Source organism: Sinohyriopsis cumingii, chromosome 18, assembly GCF_028554795.1.
Source record: "Sinohyriopsis cumingii isolate HCF-2022 chromosome 18, ASM2855479v2, whole genome shotgun sequence".
NCBI classification, from domain to species: domain Eukaryota; kingdom Metazoa; phylum Mollusca; class Bivalvia; order Unionida; family Unionidae; genus Sinohyriopsis; species Sinohyriopsis cumingii.
Genome location: NC_142978.1, coordinates 54,536,990 through 54,558,633, shown reverse-complemented (window position 1 = coordinate 54,558,633; position 21,644 = coordinate 54,536,990). Strand labels below are relative to the sequence as shown.

Sequence of the window (21,644 nt, the reverse complement as noted above, 5' to 3'; positions counted from 1 at the left end):
TAGTGAATCATACGCCTACTTCATATTTAATAGGCATCTATGTAGGCATTTTTAAGGAATGGTTGGCTCTGGAGATTATTGTCCAAACGGTTTCTTTGACCTGTACCTTTGTAAGAGATATGTGGTCCTTAACTAAATTTACTGTACATAACACACAGTCTTCTTTCATTCACAATGAACTTGTTTTCTTTTTATACCTCAAGTCAATAGACTCATGTGTGAGCCATCCAACAATTGTTTTATAAAGGTTCATGGTGCAAAAATAAAGCTATTGTATGGAATATAGATATTGAGAGAGTCATACATATAGATAGATAGATAGACAGATATATAGATAGATATACAGACAGACAGACATACAGATAGATACATAGATAGATGTATAAATATACAGAGAGAGACGGACAGACAGATAGATAGATAGATAGATAGATCGATAGTCAATCCTGTCCTAATGGTCACATGAATTTAGTGGTCACAATTACCATTCTCTTCCCCCCTGCCCCGCAAACAACGAATTTCCTTTATAATGTCCAGTGTAATTATCACATGCTTTCCTAGTGGCCATTGTCCTAAACAGTAGTAACATCTCCATGTCTTAAGTTGGTCACTGGAACACATCAAAAGGGTGCTCTATGCATGCAAATTACACTTTTGCTTGATAAGCAGGGTATTGTTTACATAATGGCGCACCATATATACCGATGTGTAAACATTTCATATCCTGTTTGCACTATTCTCCAGTGACACTCGGTACAACTCTAGGGCATCATGTTGGGTTCCAAAGAAAGGCAGTTCATACACGAGAGGGTTACACTTTGTTTGTTGGACTGTGGGAAAAGTAGCCATGTTTAAGATACAGAAATAAGTGTGTTTTTTGTGTGCCAGTAGAAATGTGTTTCTGTGAAACCTTCATCTATCTATTGTGGCTAAAATCTCTGGCGAAAAAGTTCCTCTTTAAGAGATACGAGTAACATACTTTTTTTGGGATTAAGGGTCATTGTTTTTGGAGTGCGAATAGCCGTTTCGTAGTGTCTCTTACTCATCCTAACCTGTCAATCAGTAGCGAAATTAAGTGTTTTGTCATGTTTCATGAAACAAAGATCAGTGATTATTTTAATTTGAGATAATTTATGAGATGGATTAAAAAGTGAGCAGGATACATTAATCTTACGTGGAATAACATTTGGAAGAGAACAATACGTAGATGGATTTTATGAATTTGATGAATAGTGAACGTAAAACAATCTTCATAATGCAATAATAATAATTTTCATCGCAAAGACTTTGCTCAAATATCAGTTTTTAAAGTAAAACGTGTACAAAGACCAGTTTTGCATTTTCTTCTATGGGTGGCCACTATTATATACATGTATACATATATAGTTTCAAAGCTATGACCCTGAACCAGTGTTTATGGGGTGCGAATGTATCCTGCGGTCATTATCATCTGTATGTATAAATGTATTGTTTCATGCTCAGTAGTTTGTATGGTTTTGTGTGGTATGGTATTGTGTGGTACTGGGTGAGGATCAAATGTTAAAAGTCCTTGTGACAAAAATGGAACCTAAGGGCCAATGCCAGTTCATAGCCTGGGTGAGGATAACAAATTTGCAAAAGCCAATACATTGTGGTAGGGACGGACCTTATGGTCAATTGCAGTTCATAGACTGGGTGAGGATCAGAAGTTTCCAAGGGCCAAGACATTGTGGTAGGGACAGACCTTATGTTTAATGTCAGTTCATAGATTGGGTGAGGATCAAAAATTTCCAAGGGCCAATATATTGTGGTGGGGACAGACCTTATGTTCAATGTCAGTTCATAGATTGGGTGAGGATCAGAAGTGTCCAAGGGCCAAGACATTGTGGTAGGGACAGACCTCATCTTCAATGTCAGTTCATAGATTGGGTGAGGATCAGAAGTTTCCAAAAGTTGATATCGTATTGCAGTGATGGACCTTAGGGTCAATGACAGTACAAACATTCATTGCTTTTCATGACCAAAAAGTTTCTTGTTTAACAGTGCAAAGAGTACATGAATTTTGTTTCTCAAAAGCCTTGGGATGATCAGGTGGTCAGGGTCTGTGAAAGACACACTGAACTCTTCATGCTATTATCAGGGACTTGTGCAGATCATTTTTAAATTACAGATTAATTTGGGGATAGCCATGCTGTGATTGAAGTATATAATAATAAAGTATATGAAATGTAAGCCTTGTACACACATATATAAAACAAAGTGAAACCCAGTCTTAAAATAAACTTTATTATTTAATGTGCATGCATAAAATCTAAATATGAGAATGAACTGTGAATAAATATTAAAAGTATATGTAATTGTGTATTTTTAAAAATTACAGTTGAGCTCTTAATTTTTGCTGTTATATTTTGGTATTATATAAAGAACTATTTTTCAATTCATGGCACATTTCAATAATGAAAAGATAATGTATACAATTTTGTCTTGACAAATTATTTACTCATGAATCCCTGTGCCAACAGATTTGGAGTAGGTATAGAAAGTATACCGAAGTCTCTGGTCTGAAAATTATGTCACAATGACCTAATTGTGGTATAAAACTGCTCATGATGCAAGACACTAAGGATATAATGTACAGGCTGCAAACATTATTTACTCAAGCATGATACTTAGGTTATGGTGTCACCAAGTTACCCTTCAGTTCCTTCCACCTGCCATGCATCACGAGTGACCCAAGTTGTATTTAAAATCAACATGAATGTTACAATCATTGAATCATTACAAGTAGATGTGAAGGTAACTTTTGGGGATGTATATATATTCCATCCTTAATAGCCAGGACTGTGCTGATGTGCCTATTAATTCTATACCTGCATACATTCCTGACGGTTATATGTTAAAGAAATAAATACACTGCATTGATAACAGGGCTCATGGGAAATTACCTGTACTTGACTAATCAATTTACCCTCCATGATCGTATTATCATCATTAGCTTTATTCAAAGTACATGAAGTATACATGATTTTCAGCTTTTGCTTCCATTTTTTGTCGAGAATGTTTAAGAGTATATCAGGCCTGGAATTCATACAAGAAATTGCAGTAGGTCAAAGGTTAGCACACTGGACGCGCAATCAAAAAGGTGAGTCAGAATCCTAACATCGGATTAGCTTGACTCATTTCTCATGACATGTCCATGTTCAAAGCACTTTACCTCGATTCTTTCTGTTCTAAATGTTTTTCGACGTGCTGTAAAATTCAACCAAACCATTAATTTATACAGAATTGGAAGCAAGTATTCATTGAAATGAATGCAGATTAAAAAAATTTGTTCGTTGTACATAAGAGAATAATTGTGAAGAAATTTGGTCTAATGATGATAGAACTAAAATATCACATATACAATGATGACAAAATTAAAATTCCCCAAATACATACGTACAAGAACAAAACTAAAATACCCCACATGCACTTATACAATGATGATAAAATATACATACACACAATGAAGATAAAATCTAATATTTAATGTGAATTTCAATAAAGTACATGTAAAAGCAACTTCAACAGCTCTATGTTGGTAAATAACATTCTCTATGGTGGAAAATCATACATAAATTTTATAGATTGTCTTTTTCCTTGTGGTAAGACATTTAGAGTTTCACATGTCACATTCCGATACACTTTCTGAATAAGCAATACCTGAAGCAATTTATGTGTAAAATTCAAAAATGTAATTTTATTTTCCAACAACTAACACTCATTGTTGAAGACAATTTTAGTTTCACACAACATGCAGAGATGCCACCAAAACAAGCAACATTTCGGCAAATTAGTGAACAAAACCAAAAAATGGATATGATGCATTCATGAATAAATATTCTTCAACGTGCTGTTGTAGACCATTTGTAACAACCGTATATACTCACTAATTGTTCCTTTCACACATTTAGGGGAAAAATTTAAACAAATTAACGAGGTACTTTTCTCCCTAGAACAATATAAATTCTGGAAAATGTATATACTAAAAATAAAAAAACACACGGTAAAGACAATGTAAACCGGGGTTTTAAAAGTGACCCTTTGAACCATTTTGTGATCCTGAAACAACAGATTCACAAATGTGCCATTTATTTTTGCATTTCACAGGTACTTTGTACAATTATAAAACAAAATTTTATTTAAATTTAATCTATTATTACTACTCTGAATTCCCACCCATTTATTTTCACGAATTTGCTTTTGTTGTGGGTTCAATGCCATTTTTCAATGCATGGCAGCCAGTATATCTGGTGGAGAAAGATCACAAAAAACCCCATGTAGAATCTCTGACCCATGGCAAGCTAGTGGCACACATTCACAATGATCAAGCCTGAGAATTGAAATCATGCAGACACAGGTTAGATGTCAGTGATGTGTAAAGGCAAGCACCTTAGACCACTTGGCCATCCCAGGGCCCCTTCAAGGATGTAACAGTTGCTAATAACCATGAATTCAAATTGCAAAATAAAAGATTTCTCATAGAGGTAGAATCCGGATTTTAAATACTGACACAAGTAATTGTTCGGAAGATGGGTCCAACTGCAAACTTAAACCCTGATCTGCAAACTTAAACCCTGATCTACCATCACAATACTGTGTGTGCATACCAAAACGGCTTTAAAATAATATACGGGAAGATAAAGTTTAGAGTAGACATTACACTTACATGATGAAATGTTAACGTGAATTTCAACTTCCCTTTAATGTTCAACCATGCATTCCAAAGACAGATAACATTTAACCTAGTTGATTTTAAAGAATGACAACACCATACCACCACCTTTTCTTGTGCAAAAAAAGACTGAACCTGAAACTAAATCTAATGTGGGGAAATAAGATGTGCTTTTCATCAGCTGAGTGAAACTTAAAAGTTCATAAATTAAAACGTTGGTTACATTTTGTAAATGATTACACTAAACTGGTGAAATGAAGATATGGACCAATTCCCATGCAGAACTGCCTGAACTGTCATGGGAAAATGTGTTCTCAACAAGTAACACAGACATTTCAGCATAAAAACTGATGTACATTTGTAGATCTTTCCATTTTCACACCTGCAGGTTAAAAAAACTTGACAAAACGTTTTTAATACTTGATATTTTACTTGCCATACACAGAAACAAAGAAAAATTGTCTCCCTTGACCAATCAATTGCTTCCTTAATACTTAGACCTCAAGTTTCACATAAAGAGACCAAGCAGCTTCCATCTTCTGATGCTGTGACCAGAAACTTGTCTAATTTCATCTTTATTCTCTTCCAAGTCCCTTGAATTGTCCTCACTGTCCACCAAGACATAGTCCAGGTAGATACTGGGCTGTAACAGGGTTCATACAGAATTCGGAATGATAAATTCAAAGACTTTTTCCAAACTTTCAAAGACCAGACACATAGATTTCCATGACCTATTTTTGCTAACATTTTGTATAAAAGTTATATTATATGAGAAAACAATGAATGCAAAATACTACAATATTGTTTAATGGCGAAATGAAACTGAAAGGGTCATCAAAAGAAAGAAACCTTGAAATTTCATCTATTTCCAAATCTAACAACCTTGGACAATTTTATCTGTGATTATGGAATGAAATTAAAATGTTTAGGTTCATTTCAATTTTCAAAGACTAACTAAAGACCTCAGGGTAATCTGCTCAATTTTCCCAAACCTTCAAGGCCTTGAATATGCTACCTTATTTTTCCCAAAACTGTCAAAGACCTTCAAATATCGTATGAACCTAGTGTAAAGAACTGTAGTCCCCCAAAACAGTATTCTCTCGTCACAACTTTTCTGACGTCTGAAAATCTGTTGTTCCTGATAAACTGTCGAGGTTCGTTTAGGATCCAGAAATTTATTTTCTGGAAAAGCTGGAATAAAGTGAGATTAGGTCTATCATTTTAGACAAACCTTCATGCATGATTGTGTTGTTATTGTTGTGGGGTTTAACGCCATTTTTCAGCACATGATAGGCTATACATGGCAGCCAGTATTAAGGGTGGAGGAAGTGCATGAAAGTGATACCTTATTTCTTTATATCCTCTCTCAAGCAAACATCACTACATTGATAAAAGTAGTAATTTCCATCAGTAAAACTATTTTCCATCCAATTTACTTCAGACCAGACTTGAGTTACCCAGCCTTCTTTAACACGTCTAGAGCAAAATGAAAATGCCACACAGAAATTTGCTTGGGATCAAAATTACAGAAAGCAATCACCTATATCCTACTCGTTCTATTTTGCTAGCCATCTCAAAGGTCTGCAAAAATATCAGGTTCTTGAACTAAAGAGGTGGAATGAACTGAATCAAATCAGTCTTAATTTTCTAGAACAATCTCTTGGTGTTTCAATCCCATCATGCTTGGAGGCATTTTTTTCTTTATGCTTTAATTAGCCTTCTGACTCCAAGACTTATGTTGACATAAGACATACATGAAGAATGATCACTGTCTTGGGCTGATACAGAAGGTTTGTCTGAATCAGTGGATTTAATGGTTATGCAAACAGACACTGTAGCAGCTGTGGGCTGCAGTGCACTCTGGGCCATGATGGTAACTGTCAAGAGTATCTGTCAATGGAACTTCATTATCCAAAACTTTGGTTATGAAAGCAGGTAAGGTAAGGGGGTTGGGGTTAAGTTTGTCTACCATAACATTGCCTTCCACAACACTTCTGTTTTCTATGGTCAAAACCCAGATCAACTGTGGGTAGCCCCAGTGAGCAAAGAGCTGATGAGCAACCAGCTTTAAGATTGTTGTTTTTGCTGAATTTTGATTCCTGACATTCTCTGCTAGGATATTCTGCCTTGTTTCTCACATTGTGATTTATGATAAATCCATTTTCCAGGTCATTTGGGAACTGAACATAATGTAGTAAGTAGTCTAACAAAACCTCTTTATTTTTAAATCTTTATTCCAATGAGCTTCTCATATTTCCACATGTTGTTTGGCTTTTAGTACACCATGATTCTGCCAATACGACAAAGTTACTGTCATAATTTTGGATTGAATCTGATGCAAACAGCTTTTTTGAGTTAAATTGTAGCTTCCACAATAAAGGATATACGTCACACTCCATTATGACATTAGAATAAAGAAATCGAACCCAAGGAAGCATATAATAAAAGGAATGATGCAACTGTCAAATATCTTTGTTACAGAAGTAAAATTGGAAATGCGGTAAAAGATTGTCCGTTTTCAGAATCTGAGGTGAGACAAATAAAGGGAAGTAAATCTACATGTACATTTCATCAGACAAGTGTAATCATTTACAAAATGAAATAATAAAGTATACAAACTATTATAAGGGTGTTATTATTTAAAGTAGTTACTATTTTAATGAGAACACACAGCCAAGTTCACTCTGGCAACATCTTAAAATATTTGAAAGGAAAGTAATTACCAAGTAAACAAGCAACATAAAAGTAGCTAATTGTTAAAGTTCTGTTTGCTGATAACGAAGATGTGTTCTAGTGAACATGGCCATGAAAAAAAAAAAAAAAAAAAAAAAGAAGAAAGCCCAAGTAAAAAGATTACCTGTGTTCCATACGTCAACAATATTTACTTCTTAATCCCTAGTATACAGTATTTACTGGAGATTCTGCTAAAAAGTAAATTCACTGCTTAATCCACAGATATTTACTAGTTATCCATCTGCACACCTACAAACCCAACCGTCGTCTATATGCAAGGTATTTAGTTGCCATGATTGGATGTGACTTTTGCCCTTCACTTTAGTGGAATTATTTTAATCGGGGAAACAATTTCAAGAGCAAACTACTAAGCAGTGATTACAATACAAGCCATCATCTTTCATTATAGTAATATTCAATGCAAAAGAATGAGTGTTGACGACATTATTACGGGAACAAATGCATTAATGGTAATTATGATCTTTAGCAGCCTTATCATGGCTACAGATTGCAAAGACAATTCTCCATGGAAACTGTGGCTTGCAGATTATGGTTTACCATATATACTCGCTTCTAAATCAAGCTCAACGGCAAACAGCACAGACCCAAATCTGCTGAAACATAATGTACCAGCAGATTGGGAACTATGCTGTATGTTATAAGCAATCAGTAGAACAAACACTGATCTGCCACAGCATTGTGTAATGGAAGATCAGGGTCTATGTTGTTTGCAGTTGGCCTTGACTCTTAAGAGAGAATATATGGTATGGGAGCATTTTACAGTGGGTATTTTCAAAAAATCATATTTTTATTTATGAAAACATTTTCTTTTGAAGTACAAGAATATACATAAGAAGATTTTAAAAAGAATTAAGTTGGCATCAATTAAGATGTAAATATGTTTATTTCTCACTCATTTACATGTTTGTTTGGCAACCTAAAGACAAGAGCAATAATTATATGAATTGAAATAAAAAGATTTATCTTTATAATGACAAAGTTGTTAAACTGACATGATTGGCTTGAATATAATTTTTAATTAAAAAAAGAGCAGATATTTTGGGGACTCATTCACACCACAACTTTGGGCCTACATTGGCCTTGGATGACCCCCCACCTATCTCCATCTATTTACCAATGAGAAAGAACAAGCGTATAGTCATGGAGATCTACCTAAAGGCTAATGGCACCGATATTAGACTAGACAATATGGCTACACAAACACTGTGCTGTAATCAAATACATTCATATTTCATATTATAAATAACAACAGATTGTGATGGTTCTTCTACTGAAGATATTGCTGGTGGCAACAGTTAATCTTCAGATTTATTCACAGAACACTGGTGGCAATTGTTATTCTCGGGAACTTTTCGTTGAACACATTGGTGGTGATGATAGCTATGCCTGTACTTGTATCTTCATTAATTCCTTAAACTGAAAGAAAATAAAATTAAAAAAAGCAAGAATATACTGAAGAATGAAGAGAAGAAAACATGGGGGGGGGGGATTGTTTCTAAATAGCGGAAAAAATCAATATATAGTCAACTCAAATGATTTGCTAATAACACTTCATACAGACATGCACATATAATGATCAACTCCATAGACATCACACAAAATGTTATATGTAGTGTGCATACTGTCAATATGCAAACTCTTACATTTTCTAAGCACTGTATTTAAACATTTATAATTTTCAAAAGTATGTACAATTTGTAGACATTATAGACATATTCAGAGTGGACAAAAAAATAAACAAGTACAGGTACTGTGAATGATACATTACACACCTGCCCCATGTTTAAACTTTTTTTTAGGCACTAGAAGGGCAATGTTGTCTCTCAAGATTGTTTATCAATGGGTCTCGATATACCTAAACATAATGTACATAACAAATTATTTTCTTACATGCGCTTACCCTGACTTTTGTATGTTTGACCCCAAAATCAAGAGATTTCTTGATTTCTCTTGGTCAAAGTCATCACGAATTTGGTCAATGAAATTATCAGTGTATCCCCTAGGGCTGCAAGACAGATTCAAGAATCTCCTTGGTGTGAGAACTGGGGTCAGACTGAGTAAAAAAAAAAAAAAAAAACAACTTTGGTATCAAAACTGGGGGTCAAATACAAAAGTTGGGGGTCTCTTAAGCGCAAATGAGGGTAAAGGGAAACACTGATTATTGCAAAACAAACATTAATCTGTACAATACCATTTTCCTTTAGAATCACAACTGGTCTGACGTATGCTTTTTCTACTCCAAAATCAACAATTAGACTGACCTATGCCTCTTCTACTCCAAAATCAACAAGCATCTTCAATATCTTAGGTGCAAGCCCTCCATATACTATGAGCAATGCACCTGGCATAGAGCCCTCCACAATCTTTGAGCAATGTACCTGGCATAAAGCCCTCCACAAACTTTAAGCAATGTACCTGTCATAGAATTAAATTTGTTATGCAGATACCAATTTTCTTTTAATCAGTGACCCTAACCTTTGGCTTTTGGCAAGTCAAACACAAACATTAGAGAAAGTACATTACCAAGAATAAAAAAAGACTTCTTGACAGCTACAGAACAGAATCATGACCATACAATAATTAGGTCATGGTGCCTTATGGCCAGGCTAGTTAAAAACCAGTTTTTATTTTTTGGGCATTTTTTCTTCTTTCAAAAAACTTCATAAAATGTTTCAGATGTGCCAGTTAAACTTGGTTTGAGTCATCGTATAGCAACTATTTCAAGCAAAGTTAATTTATTAATACAAATGCCTTGACTAGCAACTGCGGTGAAGGCCTTGCCTGAAATGTAGCAGTCCCCTCAATGGAGGCCTTGCCTGAAATGTGGCAGTCCCCTCAATGGAGGCCTTGCCTGAAATGTGGCAGTCCCCTCAATGGAGACCTTGCCTGAAATTTGGCAGTCCCCTCAATGGAGGCCTTGCCTGAAATGTGGCAGTCCCCTCAATGGAGGTCACTCCTGAAATGTCCCATGAATGACCTCAAATGTGGCAGTCCCCACAACCAATTCCCACCATTCACATGCACAATAAGCAGTGAAGCTGCCAAGGATTGCATATCACAATATATAATATACTGTCATTTTAATTTAATATGCTTTATCTATGAATAAACTAGTAGGGTAAAAGTCTGTTTTGATCAAAAAGGTATGGTTGCCATGTCAAGGCCCTAGTTTTTCCCATACAGCAGCATGACAGATGGGTTGAGGAAGAACTATCATTATTAAAGTCATGAAAACATATTTGTCTCCAAACTATAAAATGTTTGCAGCCTTAGACTTGGTAACCATACCCTAATGACCAACTACCTCCTGTTTTCTTACTACCTGTCCAAGTAATGCACCAGACTGGCACACACTAGTTAATTCCCTTGATTACAAATCTTGTTTTAGGTGCACAAATATGACAATTTGCATACACATATTGAATATAAAACCCAACATGTGTTTCAAAACTCCCCAAACAAGAGGTCACGAGTTTGATCCTTGCAGCATTGTCCACATTTTTCAATGCTTTCTTTTGTACCTTTATGCCCAGACTTTCTTTTCAACTCCTTCATCGCAATTTTGTTTGGTACTTTATTTATTTTTATTCTGACACTTTTTAAAAAAAATATTATTGATTTCATACTTTAGGTATAGCAGCTGATGTGAACACAGCTTCTTTAGTCACTGGAAGGTAAAATGTTATGGATGAACACATGATTTAAACAAGTCCAAGCCTGCCTCCGAAGCCATTCACACTAGTGACGTGGTGCAAGTGGATTAGCGATTCCAATCTGCTATGTACCTGCCGAGGAATTAAAATATTTAACAGAGCCATTATCCAGTTTGTGACCTGGGTTTTGGAAAAAACGTTTCACACTCAAATAGCTGCATCAGAAGAAGAAAAAAAAAAAAACAGTAGTGTTGCCAATAGCCACCTTTGCATATACTACCTGAGCATGTCTGCATATTTATGTTGTCTCTATTAGAATTTTCATAATGAGAGAAAAATAGACTTTAATATCATGGAATGGAGAGAGCATCCAATCTAATCTACAGTCTGTATGAATCTAAAGAAAAAATGTTTGACATCTTATGGCATAAAATCCTTACCCCCCAAAAATTAATGGCTGGATACTTATTGCAGTTGCCGACATAGAGCTGTCAAAAAGCGCACAGGTTTGTTTTCGAGTCTTTCAATGGTATCATACAGCAAACATTATTAATGATCACATGAATGGCAACAAGCCCGAAAACAAAACTGAAAACTTAGGGAGGCTATAGAGCTGACAAATAATTGGCACAGCATAGTTAGCAAGCATGAGAATACAGTCATGCTCGATATAAACAATACTGATTTTGGCCAACAAAAAGTTTTTAGTTCAAAGTTTAAGGATAAGAACTGTCAAGGTACTAGCAGTCTTTATATTTTATTTTGTTGTCATGAGATACAAATTAACTCTTATTTGCCAATCTCTGACTTTGACTATTCTCCTTCTTAACAGAAGCAGCACAAGGTTTTGTTGTTGCCTTGTATTATATCTGTGTTCTTTGTTTCAGCAAAAGGTTTTGTTGTTGCCTTGTATAATATATTTGTCCTTTGGTTTTTGGCCCCAGATCTGGTTCAGCTCAGCAAAAACATTTGGCACCATAACTTGTGCAATAACATTATCATCCTATATTTTGTTGTTGTATGCAGATAGCCCAATATTATTTAGTGATATTGTATTTAGAACTTGGCAATCAGACCTGAAATATTCACTTTGGCATATTGTTTTTCTTTGTTTATGGTGTAGGCAAATTTACAAAGTCCACTTCCACTAGCATTTACCAGTAACACGATTTGCTGACAAATATGTTTTCATGACCATGATCATGATTTTTCTTCATCATCTTGTCTACCCTGATGATATATGAGAAAATCAAAAGCTTTGATTTAATACCCATACCCTTGTGGCTAGAGCTGCCTTTTACCTTTTTACAAACATATGCATTCCTACTTTCAGTTGCATTTATCGAAAATGTCATTCTGTTTAGATTTTGATGCTTTGAGCATGGAATTATCTATTTACTGGCTTAAAATAAATATTAAATTTTAAAATTCCAGTCTTTTAAAAGTTTCTTTTGCTCTCAAGGTTTACATTTTATTTTGAGGTTCAAGACACAATACAGTTACAAGATCAACTCCTGATATAATAATATGTACACTGATGCGGTAAACAGAGAATGCCTCTTTGGTTTCAAAAATGTATTTAAAACAGAAAATTCAACTAAGTGAGTGAAGCATGGAATCTAAAGTTAAAGAAAGTGACATACTGTACTCGTCAAGATTCACTAATAAAAACTGATGAATTCCTGATGTAAAAGTAGGCATAAATGGTGCCTGTTGTCGTATGCTGATGCAAAAACTGTAACCTCAGCCAGGAAAACATGAAATGAAGGCCACAATGAATTCTTTTGCCGCATATACTTGAAAATAAAACACAAAATTTAACCAATGAAGCATGAAATATGGGTCACAGGGACCAACTATTATGATGAGCATATACTACTCATCAAGATGCATTCCCTCACCAACTTTCACGATTCCTGGTGTAACAGTATACACACGCAGGATACAAAACCTACAAGGTATTTAGATAAACTGGCCCAACACCAATAAAATGTGAAATGTTCCTAGCAGTGACCTTTTTTGTTGGTACTAACAGAGATGCATACAATCATCATCCATGAACAATGCTTGAGAAATAAAAATAAAAGGTAACAAAAATTAGTTAAATATGAAATATGGGCCAGTGTAACCCATATTGCAATGAGGGTGTAGTACTCAAGATGAATCCCATAAGCAAATTTCATAAATACAGGTATAACAATTTGCATACACTACTGCAAAAGACAACCAGGAATATAGGGGGTTTCACGGTTAGTATCTCCCCTTGAAAACACCCGAGGGCATCTCGGTGCAATTCACTTCCGGATAGTTCAGTCATGTAAGATGGCAGATGTAGATCAAGAAAATGTGACAGACTGCTATCTCACTATCTTAACAAGAAATTATATCAATATTTGATCAATTGTTTTTACATCTTTTATTTTTTTCTCACTAACTTGTGCTGCTCCCAGCTTTCAAATAAATATTCTCTGCCCATTTCAGAACTTCATTATCTTTCCATTACTACTTTATGTTCTAGTTTGTATTATTTGATTGTGCAAAAATGTATCGCTGCATAGAAAGTTACTGCAATTTATCTCGCTTGAAGAATAATGAAAATATGTTTATTTTTTACAGCTTCAATCATAGCAGTTAATGAAGGTTGATTGACGAGTCAAAAAGGAAATGAAACAAAAAAAAAGTCATGGACATGTTATTTAATCTGAAAATTGTACGATATTTACACCCAAATATGAATAAATATTCTGTCTGCATTAATTACACTCCTTTATTGTTACGATAGCTAATGTAAATATTGCTTTAACTTCTTCTGACTACATTAAAATACTGTGTTCCATATATTTTTTTAAAATTCTGGTTTAAAATATTCATCAATACAAATCAACTGACATATCAAATTCGTGTATTAATTTTCTTATCGAACTTGTATTATAATTTTCTTAACTACTGTTATAAACAAACTATTAGCCATGCGAAATTAACTGAGAAAGATGGATATATCAACATATGAAAAATGTAAATCGTTGAGATAGTTTTCATTAAAGAAATATGGCCAGAAATGTGCAATAAACGTTTAAAGTCGGAGAGCAAGGTGAAATGTTCCTACAAATGTATCTGAAATTATGGATAATGAATCTATATTATCAGGTATGGACAGTGTATTTAATTAAATTATTTGATATCATTTAAGTATGGAAAGTAAATATTATTTATTTATCTGATATAATGTAAGTATCGACACTGAATCTAATTATCTGATGTAATGTCTGTAATTATTCACCTAGTATGAACAAAAGATGGTAGACACATAATAATTGATTCATTGGTTTAATCATAATGATCTGTAGTATAGCTAAGATTCTTTCCTTTGTTGACTTTATGGTTCGCTAACCAAGTGTAGAATGGTGAACTATCTGGCACTGGAAATTTTTTGTGGGCATGCGCATTGGAGCTAAGGGAGGTAATTTTAGGCGCTACGCTCAGTAACTCCATTGCAACCATGAAACCCCCTACACAAATACTGTATATGTTCAAAGCAGCCTTAGCCCCTCTCCAGGGACTTGGGCTCTACAAAACCACACCATACTTCTGCCCAAAACGTGGGATCTACAAACCCACACCATACTTCTGACCAGGACCTTGGAAGAAAGAATGGTTGTAATGCACGTCGACTTTGCATATATGTATGCTTAAGATGTGCAGACATGGACAATAAGATAGTCCACTAGTTCTAATCAACTAGTGTGTGTGTGTGATTTGGATTTTTCACATAGCTTTAAAAAAAAATTCAGTCATATCGCTATGATGTCTTCAGTGTGGCAGTTTATAGTGATGTCTAAGCACTGGGACATGATGCCGCAGACATGTAGCATTATGTCTCACCCACTCACATTATCCTGACACCAGGTTGACCAGTCCTAACACTAACCTTTTAATGCTGAACGCCAAGCAAGGTAGCAGTTAGTACCATTTTTACAAGTCTTTGGTATGACTCAGACGGGGATCGAACCTAAGACCTCCCACATCCAAGGTGGATGCTCTAACCATTAGGCCACCGGAGAGGTCTCTAATCTACTTGGAAAAGGCAAGATAAATTACCTCTGCAGGTAAGAATTGACATCTGGAAATCCATGCTCCCTGGCAATATGAATAAGAATTCCAGTGCAGGTCTTTCCTTTTCTCTTCCTACAAAAACTGCAGTTACAGACACCTCGGCATGGTGGACAAATCCAATTCTGAAATATGAAAAGAAACTATATAAAGCTGTTCACAGTATTCTTGAAGAAATTTAAAAGAACTGATTATCAACAGCAATTTTATTTTTCCTCAATGGTCTTTTCAAGTAAATGTGATCCTACTAATGTATCATAAATAGAAGACATGTCTTACAAAAAATTTCAGTTGCTTACTTGACTTGCAGAATTTGTTACAAGCACACAACAGCCATCATTGGAGTACAAAAATAATGACTGCTTATGAAAAAGATATTGATTTTCAAGAACAAATACTGATTTTTAAAATTTTAATGTATGAGTAACTATTTACAACATCTACAACTATCTGTAAAGTAGGACATTACCTTAATTAATTATTTAATGTCAAAGATGTACGTGTTGCACTCTTGCACCTTTTGAATGGGCACTGTGTTCCATTTCAGGTGCCCATTTAGAAGGAGCAGGAGTGCAACACACACTCAGACACAGACCGTTTATTGGAGCCTTTTCCACACCTCGTTTCTTGTGTGTTTTTCTCTCAATCATTATCGATTCCAATGTACCATTTTTCATTCATGATCTAAATTCTGTGCGATTTTTTTTACTGAACCATTTTCGTTTTTTTTTTACATGAGTAATCCTTTGCGATTTTACTGTCTGGAAAACGTGTGCAAAATAAATCGCCAGCAACACTAGTAACTGAAAGATGAAGGTTCATTTCAAAACAGAAATTTAATAAGCCAAATTTTGATTGAAATATATCAAGGTTATCTCTGGTTTTTATACATTTCGTAAGTTTAGGCCGAGTTGTTGATGACGAAGCAGCAAGCCGATGTTTATTAGTTTTTTCATGCTCTTGTGATTCATGGGTGCTATGCCCTACAGCGAAATCACATTACACAATCTGCAAAACGTTAAGTTTTCTCCTTTACTAGATGGTTTCACAAATCTAAACAAGACGGCACAATTGCTCAAAGTCAGAGGATAAACATGTATATGTTGATGGATTGATGGTGGATACAGAGCCATATTGATAATTCATTTTGCCTTACTGTCAGGCGAGTTAATATATAACACTGTCCTTTCCAAAGATGGTAAGCATTCATTTCATACATAATTTCTTTATAAAAATGCACCTAGTAAACACATTATTTGCTCACATGGTTGCAAAGTTGTTACTCCAATGTATTTTATTTACCCTTTAAGTACAGCTATAGTGTGAACAGGAAATACATGCAGGTGGTTTTTCTTTCAATTTGATGGGACCAATGTGACTTTGTTTCAGACACTGGCACCAAATCATGCATCAGGAGATATCAAGTCAAGACTGGCATAGGCAGTCAATGTATTAGCCAATTTATTGCAAATTGTTCTGTTAAATGACACAAGCTACTCAGACTGTCGATTCCCAAGCAAGTTGGTTGAGAGGTAAAATTTTTGGCATCAAAGTCTCTTGTATCGGTCGATGTATATGTTGCTGAAAGATTGGCAAATGCAATGTATCTGCATTCGGCTCCCCCAAATCTGCTGGTGTCAAGAGTGGTTGAAGGCATCTTCCTTCTGATTTTATATTCGCTCTCAAACTACAGTTTCAAACCCCATGGAGCTTCATGGCCTCTTGCCATCTCTCAACTTATATTAAAAAAATTCCCACATTCAGGTTATTTGCAATTCTATGAGACATAACTCAAATCAAAACATAATTGATGTCTTTCTGTTTTTTAAAGGATTTCTTTTGTTCTTCTGTACTATTAACACTTTTTAAGACTATTATTTTCCCTTTCATCTTGAAAGCTTGTTGGATGCCATATTTTAGAAGCTACAGCTTGATCATACAGATGTTTTGTATGAAACATATATGTAAAGGTTGTCTGGTTCCCTGACCAACTCCATACGAAAGTCGGTATCTGGATTTCACTGCAAAATGCCAACAGAAACATCAGTGTGTTGATTATTCACTAGCATCCATTAAAAACAGGGTATGCAAACAAAAGACAACAAGTGCAAACATTTGAAAGTCAACATGGATTAATGAGAGCATGTTGTACAAGGCCATCTAAAAGGACCAAGTCTTTAGAAAGTGATAAATTTCACACATATCTGCCAAACGAAGTAAAAATAATTTATACTCCATTTATGAATCAATATTAGTCCAAATAAATTCACCATTTTTCATGAATGGCTGGAACTTCACACAAAGACCTGGATTTATTGGGAGGCTTATTCCACAGAAAGCTAGTGGTGGCAAGAGAAGGTAATGGATAAGAGTTACTGCCCTTTGTCTATATGGGCTGGACAGAAAAGATACATTTTCATCTTTTAGAAGGGTTGGATTTGGAGCTAGCAGGCTTTTATTCCTAATGTCATTCTGATCATGAAATGTATTCAAAGGAGAAATTTCCTTATGTTAGATTTTTCATCTATGACATCATATGTGATGCTGGGAGACCTCTGTCTTGGTAAAAATAAATTGAACCGATTACCAAATCATACTAAAGTCAAAAGCAACTACACTACAGTTATATTTCAAAACTGCACTAGATACAGAAAAATAATCATTTTCTGGTGCTGCTTTTATTGCTTCTTCATTGTATCACAACACTACCTGAACTAATTGGCTGTCATTGCATAATACTGCAGTCCCAAACACAATCATCAATATCTTGTACCTATTTTTCCTTGAATATTTACTAATTACCAGTAATGTTACCCCACATATTTGCTAATCACTCAATAATGTTACTTGCATAGTTACTAATCACTCAAAAAAATGTTACCCGGGTATTTGCTAATCACGCAATAATGCTACCCAGGTATTTACTAATCACTCAATAATGTTACCCGGGTTTGCTAATCACTCAGTAATGTTATCTGCAGTCAGCAGGAATACAGGCACAAATATTATAGCCAGAAGAAAAGAAAGAAAAAAAAACAAAAATGAAAACAGGCCAGGGTGCCCCCAAGGTGCATGGCCATGATATGGAAGGGAACCATCAAATCCCAAAAGTCAAGACACTTATTTGGCATTCCTACCTCTCTCTTTGTAACATAAAAATCCACAAAACATTATGTCATGTTACTTTAAATACATGCAACAGTCAATTCTATTGGTCTATTAAGGAATCCCAACCAATCAATTATACTGATCTATTAAGGTATATTAACCAATCAAGCAAATACTTTGAAAAAGAAACAACTATTATTAGGGTCAATTTGATTTGACCATTCAAACTGCTTCCACCAATAACAAAGAGTCTCTCCAAATGACTGATGCTGTTAGCTGAACGGAGTTTCCAGGAATTCAAGATAAAACCCCTGCGTTTTTAAATTACCGAGTGCTGAAACCATGTCTGATATTTAGAGAAAAAGCGAGATTTTTAAATTAGCCACTGAAGAAGTCATCTTGGAAAAATGATCAACACCAATTTAATTTAGAACCAAGTAGACATCATTGTGGTGAAAAGCCAAAGTAAACAGATAGTAGCAATAACAAAATTTTCAAGATGGGGACTGTGGTACAATTTTCATAACAAAATCTTTTAAAATGTCTCCATGGCAGCCTCAACTGCTTATCATAAATCTTCTGGTAGAATCTCCATGTCACGACTTTCCACTGAACAGGAGCAGTAATACAATTTTCACTCAGACCTAACTAGACATCATGACATCATTTGGTTAAAACCCGATACTGACAAAACCTTCCATCTCGTAGAAGTAGCATTTCAATTTTCAGGACGATCCCTGAGGAATTTATAGTTGAGACCAGATAAGCACCATTTTCACTTGGGAATAACTAGATGTCATATTGATATAACTATCCATTCAAAAGGTGGAGTCTCAGTAACAAATAGTTCCAAGATGGTAGCAATAATGGATGTCGAAGTCCCACCACTTGTCATTTATGGCCAACTAGACACCATATTGTCTCCGGTAATACCTCTTGCTGATATGACCATCCATTCTAAAGTAACAGCAATAACATTTTCAATATAGCTGCTGTGTTGGTTCATGTCCAACTTGTGCCATTTAAGTTTGCAATGAACTAGACGTCTTAATTAGTCTTTACGGGAATAACCCATGTTGATATGACCATCCAATCAAGAGAATCAAGTAGCAAGAACAATATTATAAATGAAGTAAAAGTCCATCACAGTATATTCAATTTCATGGAAAATAATTAAAAACGCAAAAGAACAGTTGTGTCAAATAGCTGGACAAGTGTAGTATTAATCGGAATAAGTAATTTTCAGAAGCCACTTTGCCAGTTTGGTGAGTACTCTGGAGATTTAAGTGTTTCTGTCCTAAATCCCAAATCTTGACGTTGTGCACGCTTTTTTCTCATGTATTAGGGAGAAAATCATAAAATCTACTAAAAACAAATTTGTGCTGAAGAACAATCATGAGAATGAATCTCAGTTGCACTAGAAATCCTCAAAATTGTGGAAGGTAATAAAGATGTTAGACTGCGATTCAAAAGAACAGATCTGTACGGGTGAAATGATAAGCCACATCATGATACACAATCTACAATACAATATCTACACTTGTATAAACTTGAAGGTCTCATCTTCTTTAGAATGACTGTCGATCATAGAATGGGCTGTTTCAGATATGATGACTTACTGACCATACTTCCAGTATGCATAACTAGACATAATCTGTTCAAAAATACTATTATCATCCTAGATGATAAATACTTCCAATAAGATGAATGGATAGTTTACTGACACAAACTGATAATAAATACCCAAAAAATAAATACTTCCAATAAGATTCAGGCAATCTGTTAAGCCATTTCAAGCAGCTTGATTTTATCCAATGCAAGGCTCATTTTGGTCACCATGTCATTTGTTTTGACTTGCATATCATGAAACCAAATCTGGAAGGCATTATCTTTAAAAACTGAAGAAATAAAGTAATTTCCTCATACAAGAAAAATCTCGTCTAGAACAATCCTAGGTGAGAAAGTGGTGATGAATGCCAACCAAATCCCTTACATATGACTTTCTGCATATGCCAAAAAGCTGCCCCAACCACATGCAATCATTTCTGTCAGTGAAATGGGAAAACTATGGGCACTTCAGGAAAAGATGCTGTGAAGTCGTCGTGCTACATCTGGGTATCCCACAATGTGCAAGTCAACAATCAATATAGCTGAGAGTAAATATGAGTAAATATTGCCACGATGAGGCGAAAGTACTGAAGGACCAGTTGACAGTGTAATCAGCAAAGCATAATTACAATTTGATTTTGCTACCATCTGTCACAGAATCGTGTAAATCCCTTTATTTGTTAAAGACATGTACTCAGGTTTTGTTTTTTGTGTACAACAAACCCTCGAGGGTGATTTAAGTATATTGTACAATACTTGGAAATAGTGAGGTCAGTTCATCCTATGCCACACATGCGAAGTGCTTTTGATGTGAAAAACATATATTCATCAAGCACACAGACAATGTAGGGCTACATTGTCTGTGTATAAATACCTCACCGTAGGATGAAATCTTTACGTTATGGATGTCTAGTCAGTGAGCAGTCTACTTAAAGACTTGCACATCTTTAGCTGTAGAGATATGTGAGTTACTTATTAATTTCTTATGTACAAGTTATAACTATTGTACTACCACATTTTATTTTTGTACATTTTCTACGTAACTCCGGCTTGCGTAGTACAATGCAAATATTTTGTACGTGACTTAACAGGATATCTACATTTAGCAATAGCGTTTTATTTTATTAAGGAACGTTTGGTACCATAAGAAACTTACCAGACACAGGTAGGTTCACTTATGAACCTGTTTCTTACTTTGTAATGTGATTTGTACAGCTTATTGTATATAACATCATTATATGTTATTGTATATGACCAGAGTGTTGTAACTTGACAGATGCAATCTTTTAGCCTATACCCAGCATTTTGGGACTGTAAAGATATATTGTATATCTGTCCCATTGTTTTCATCATTTAATATTTGAGTCAAGTACCTCATTTTTCACTATTTGGGTGAATACATTTTATTATACGAGTAAAACACATCATTTTTACTATTTGAGTAAAACACAATGTACTTTGTCATGTGAAATTATTGTGAATCATTAATCTTTGTCCTTGTACTGAATAAGGTCATATGCTTGTCTTCACATTTATGTTACCGTAATAGATTTGTGCAGATTGTGTCAATTTGTCCAATATTTGGATCTTATCCACACACATATTAATCATAATTCTTTTTTCATTTAAGTCATTCATCAACATTGTATTTGCATCACCATCAAAAGTGTCCTGTTATAAAACCGAAATCCAACCCGGTTATCTTGTTACACCATCTT

At 34.9% G+C, this 21,644-nt stretch overlaps 1 protein-coding gene across 1 annotated transcript in view; it reads right to left on the bottom strand.

The window, feature by feature from the left end:
• Positions 1 to 2,249: 2,249 nt before the first annotated feature.
• Positions 2,250 to 21,644, bottom strand: part of LOC149776674 (cell division cycle-associated protein 7-like) — a 55,122-nt gene continuing 35,727 nt past the window's right edge. The window contains exons 9-10 of the mRNA XM_089941207.1: positions 15,199 to 15,335; positions 2,250 to 8,863 (exon numbers count right to left, since the gene is read on the bottom strand). Coding sequence (XP_089797333.1) covers positions 8,851 to 8,863; positions 15,199 to 15,335 — 150 coding nt within the window. The 3' untranslated portion in view covers positions 2,250 to 8,850. The remainder of the gene's footprint in view (positions 8,864 to 15,198; positions 15,336 to 21,644) is intronic.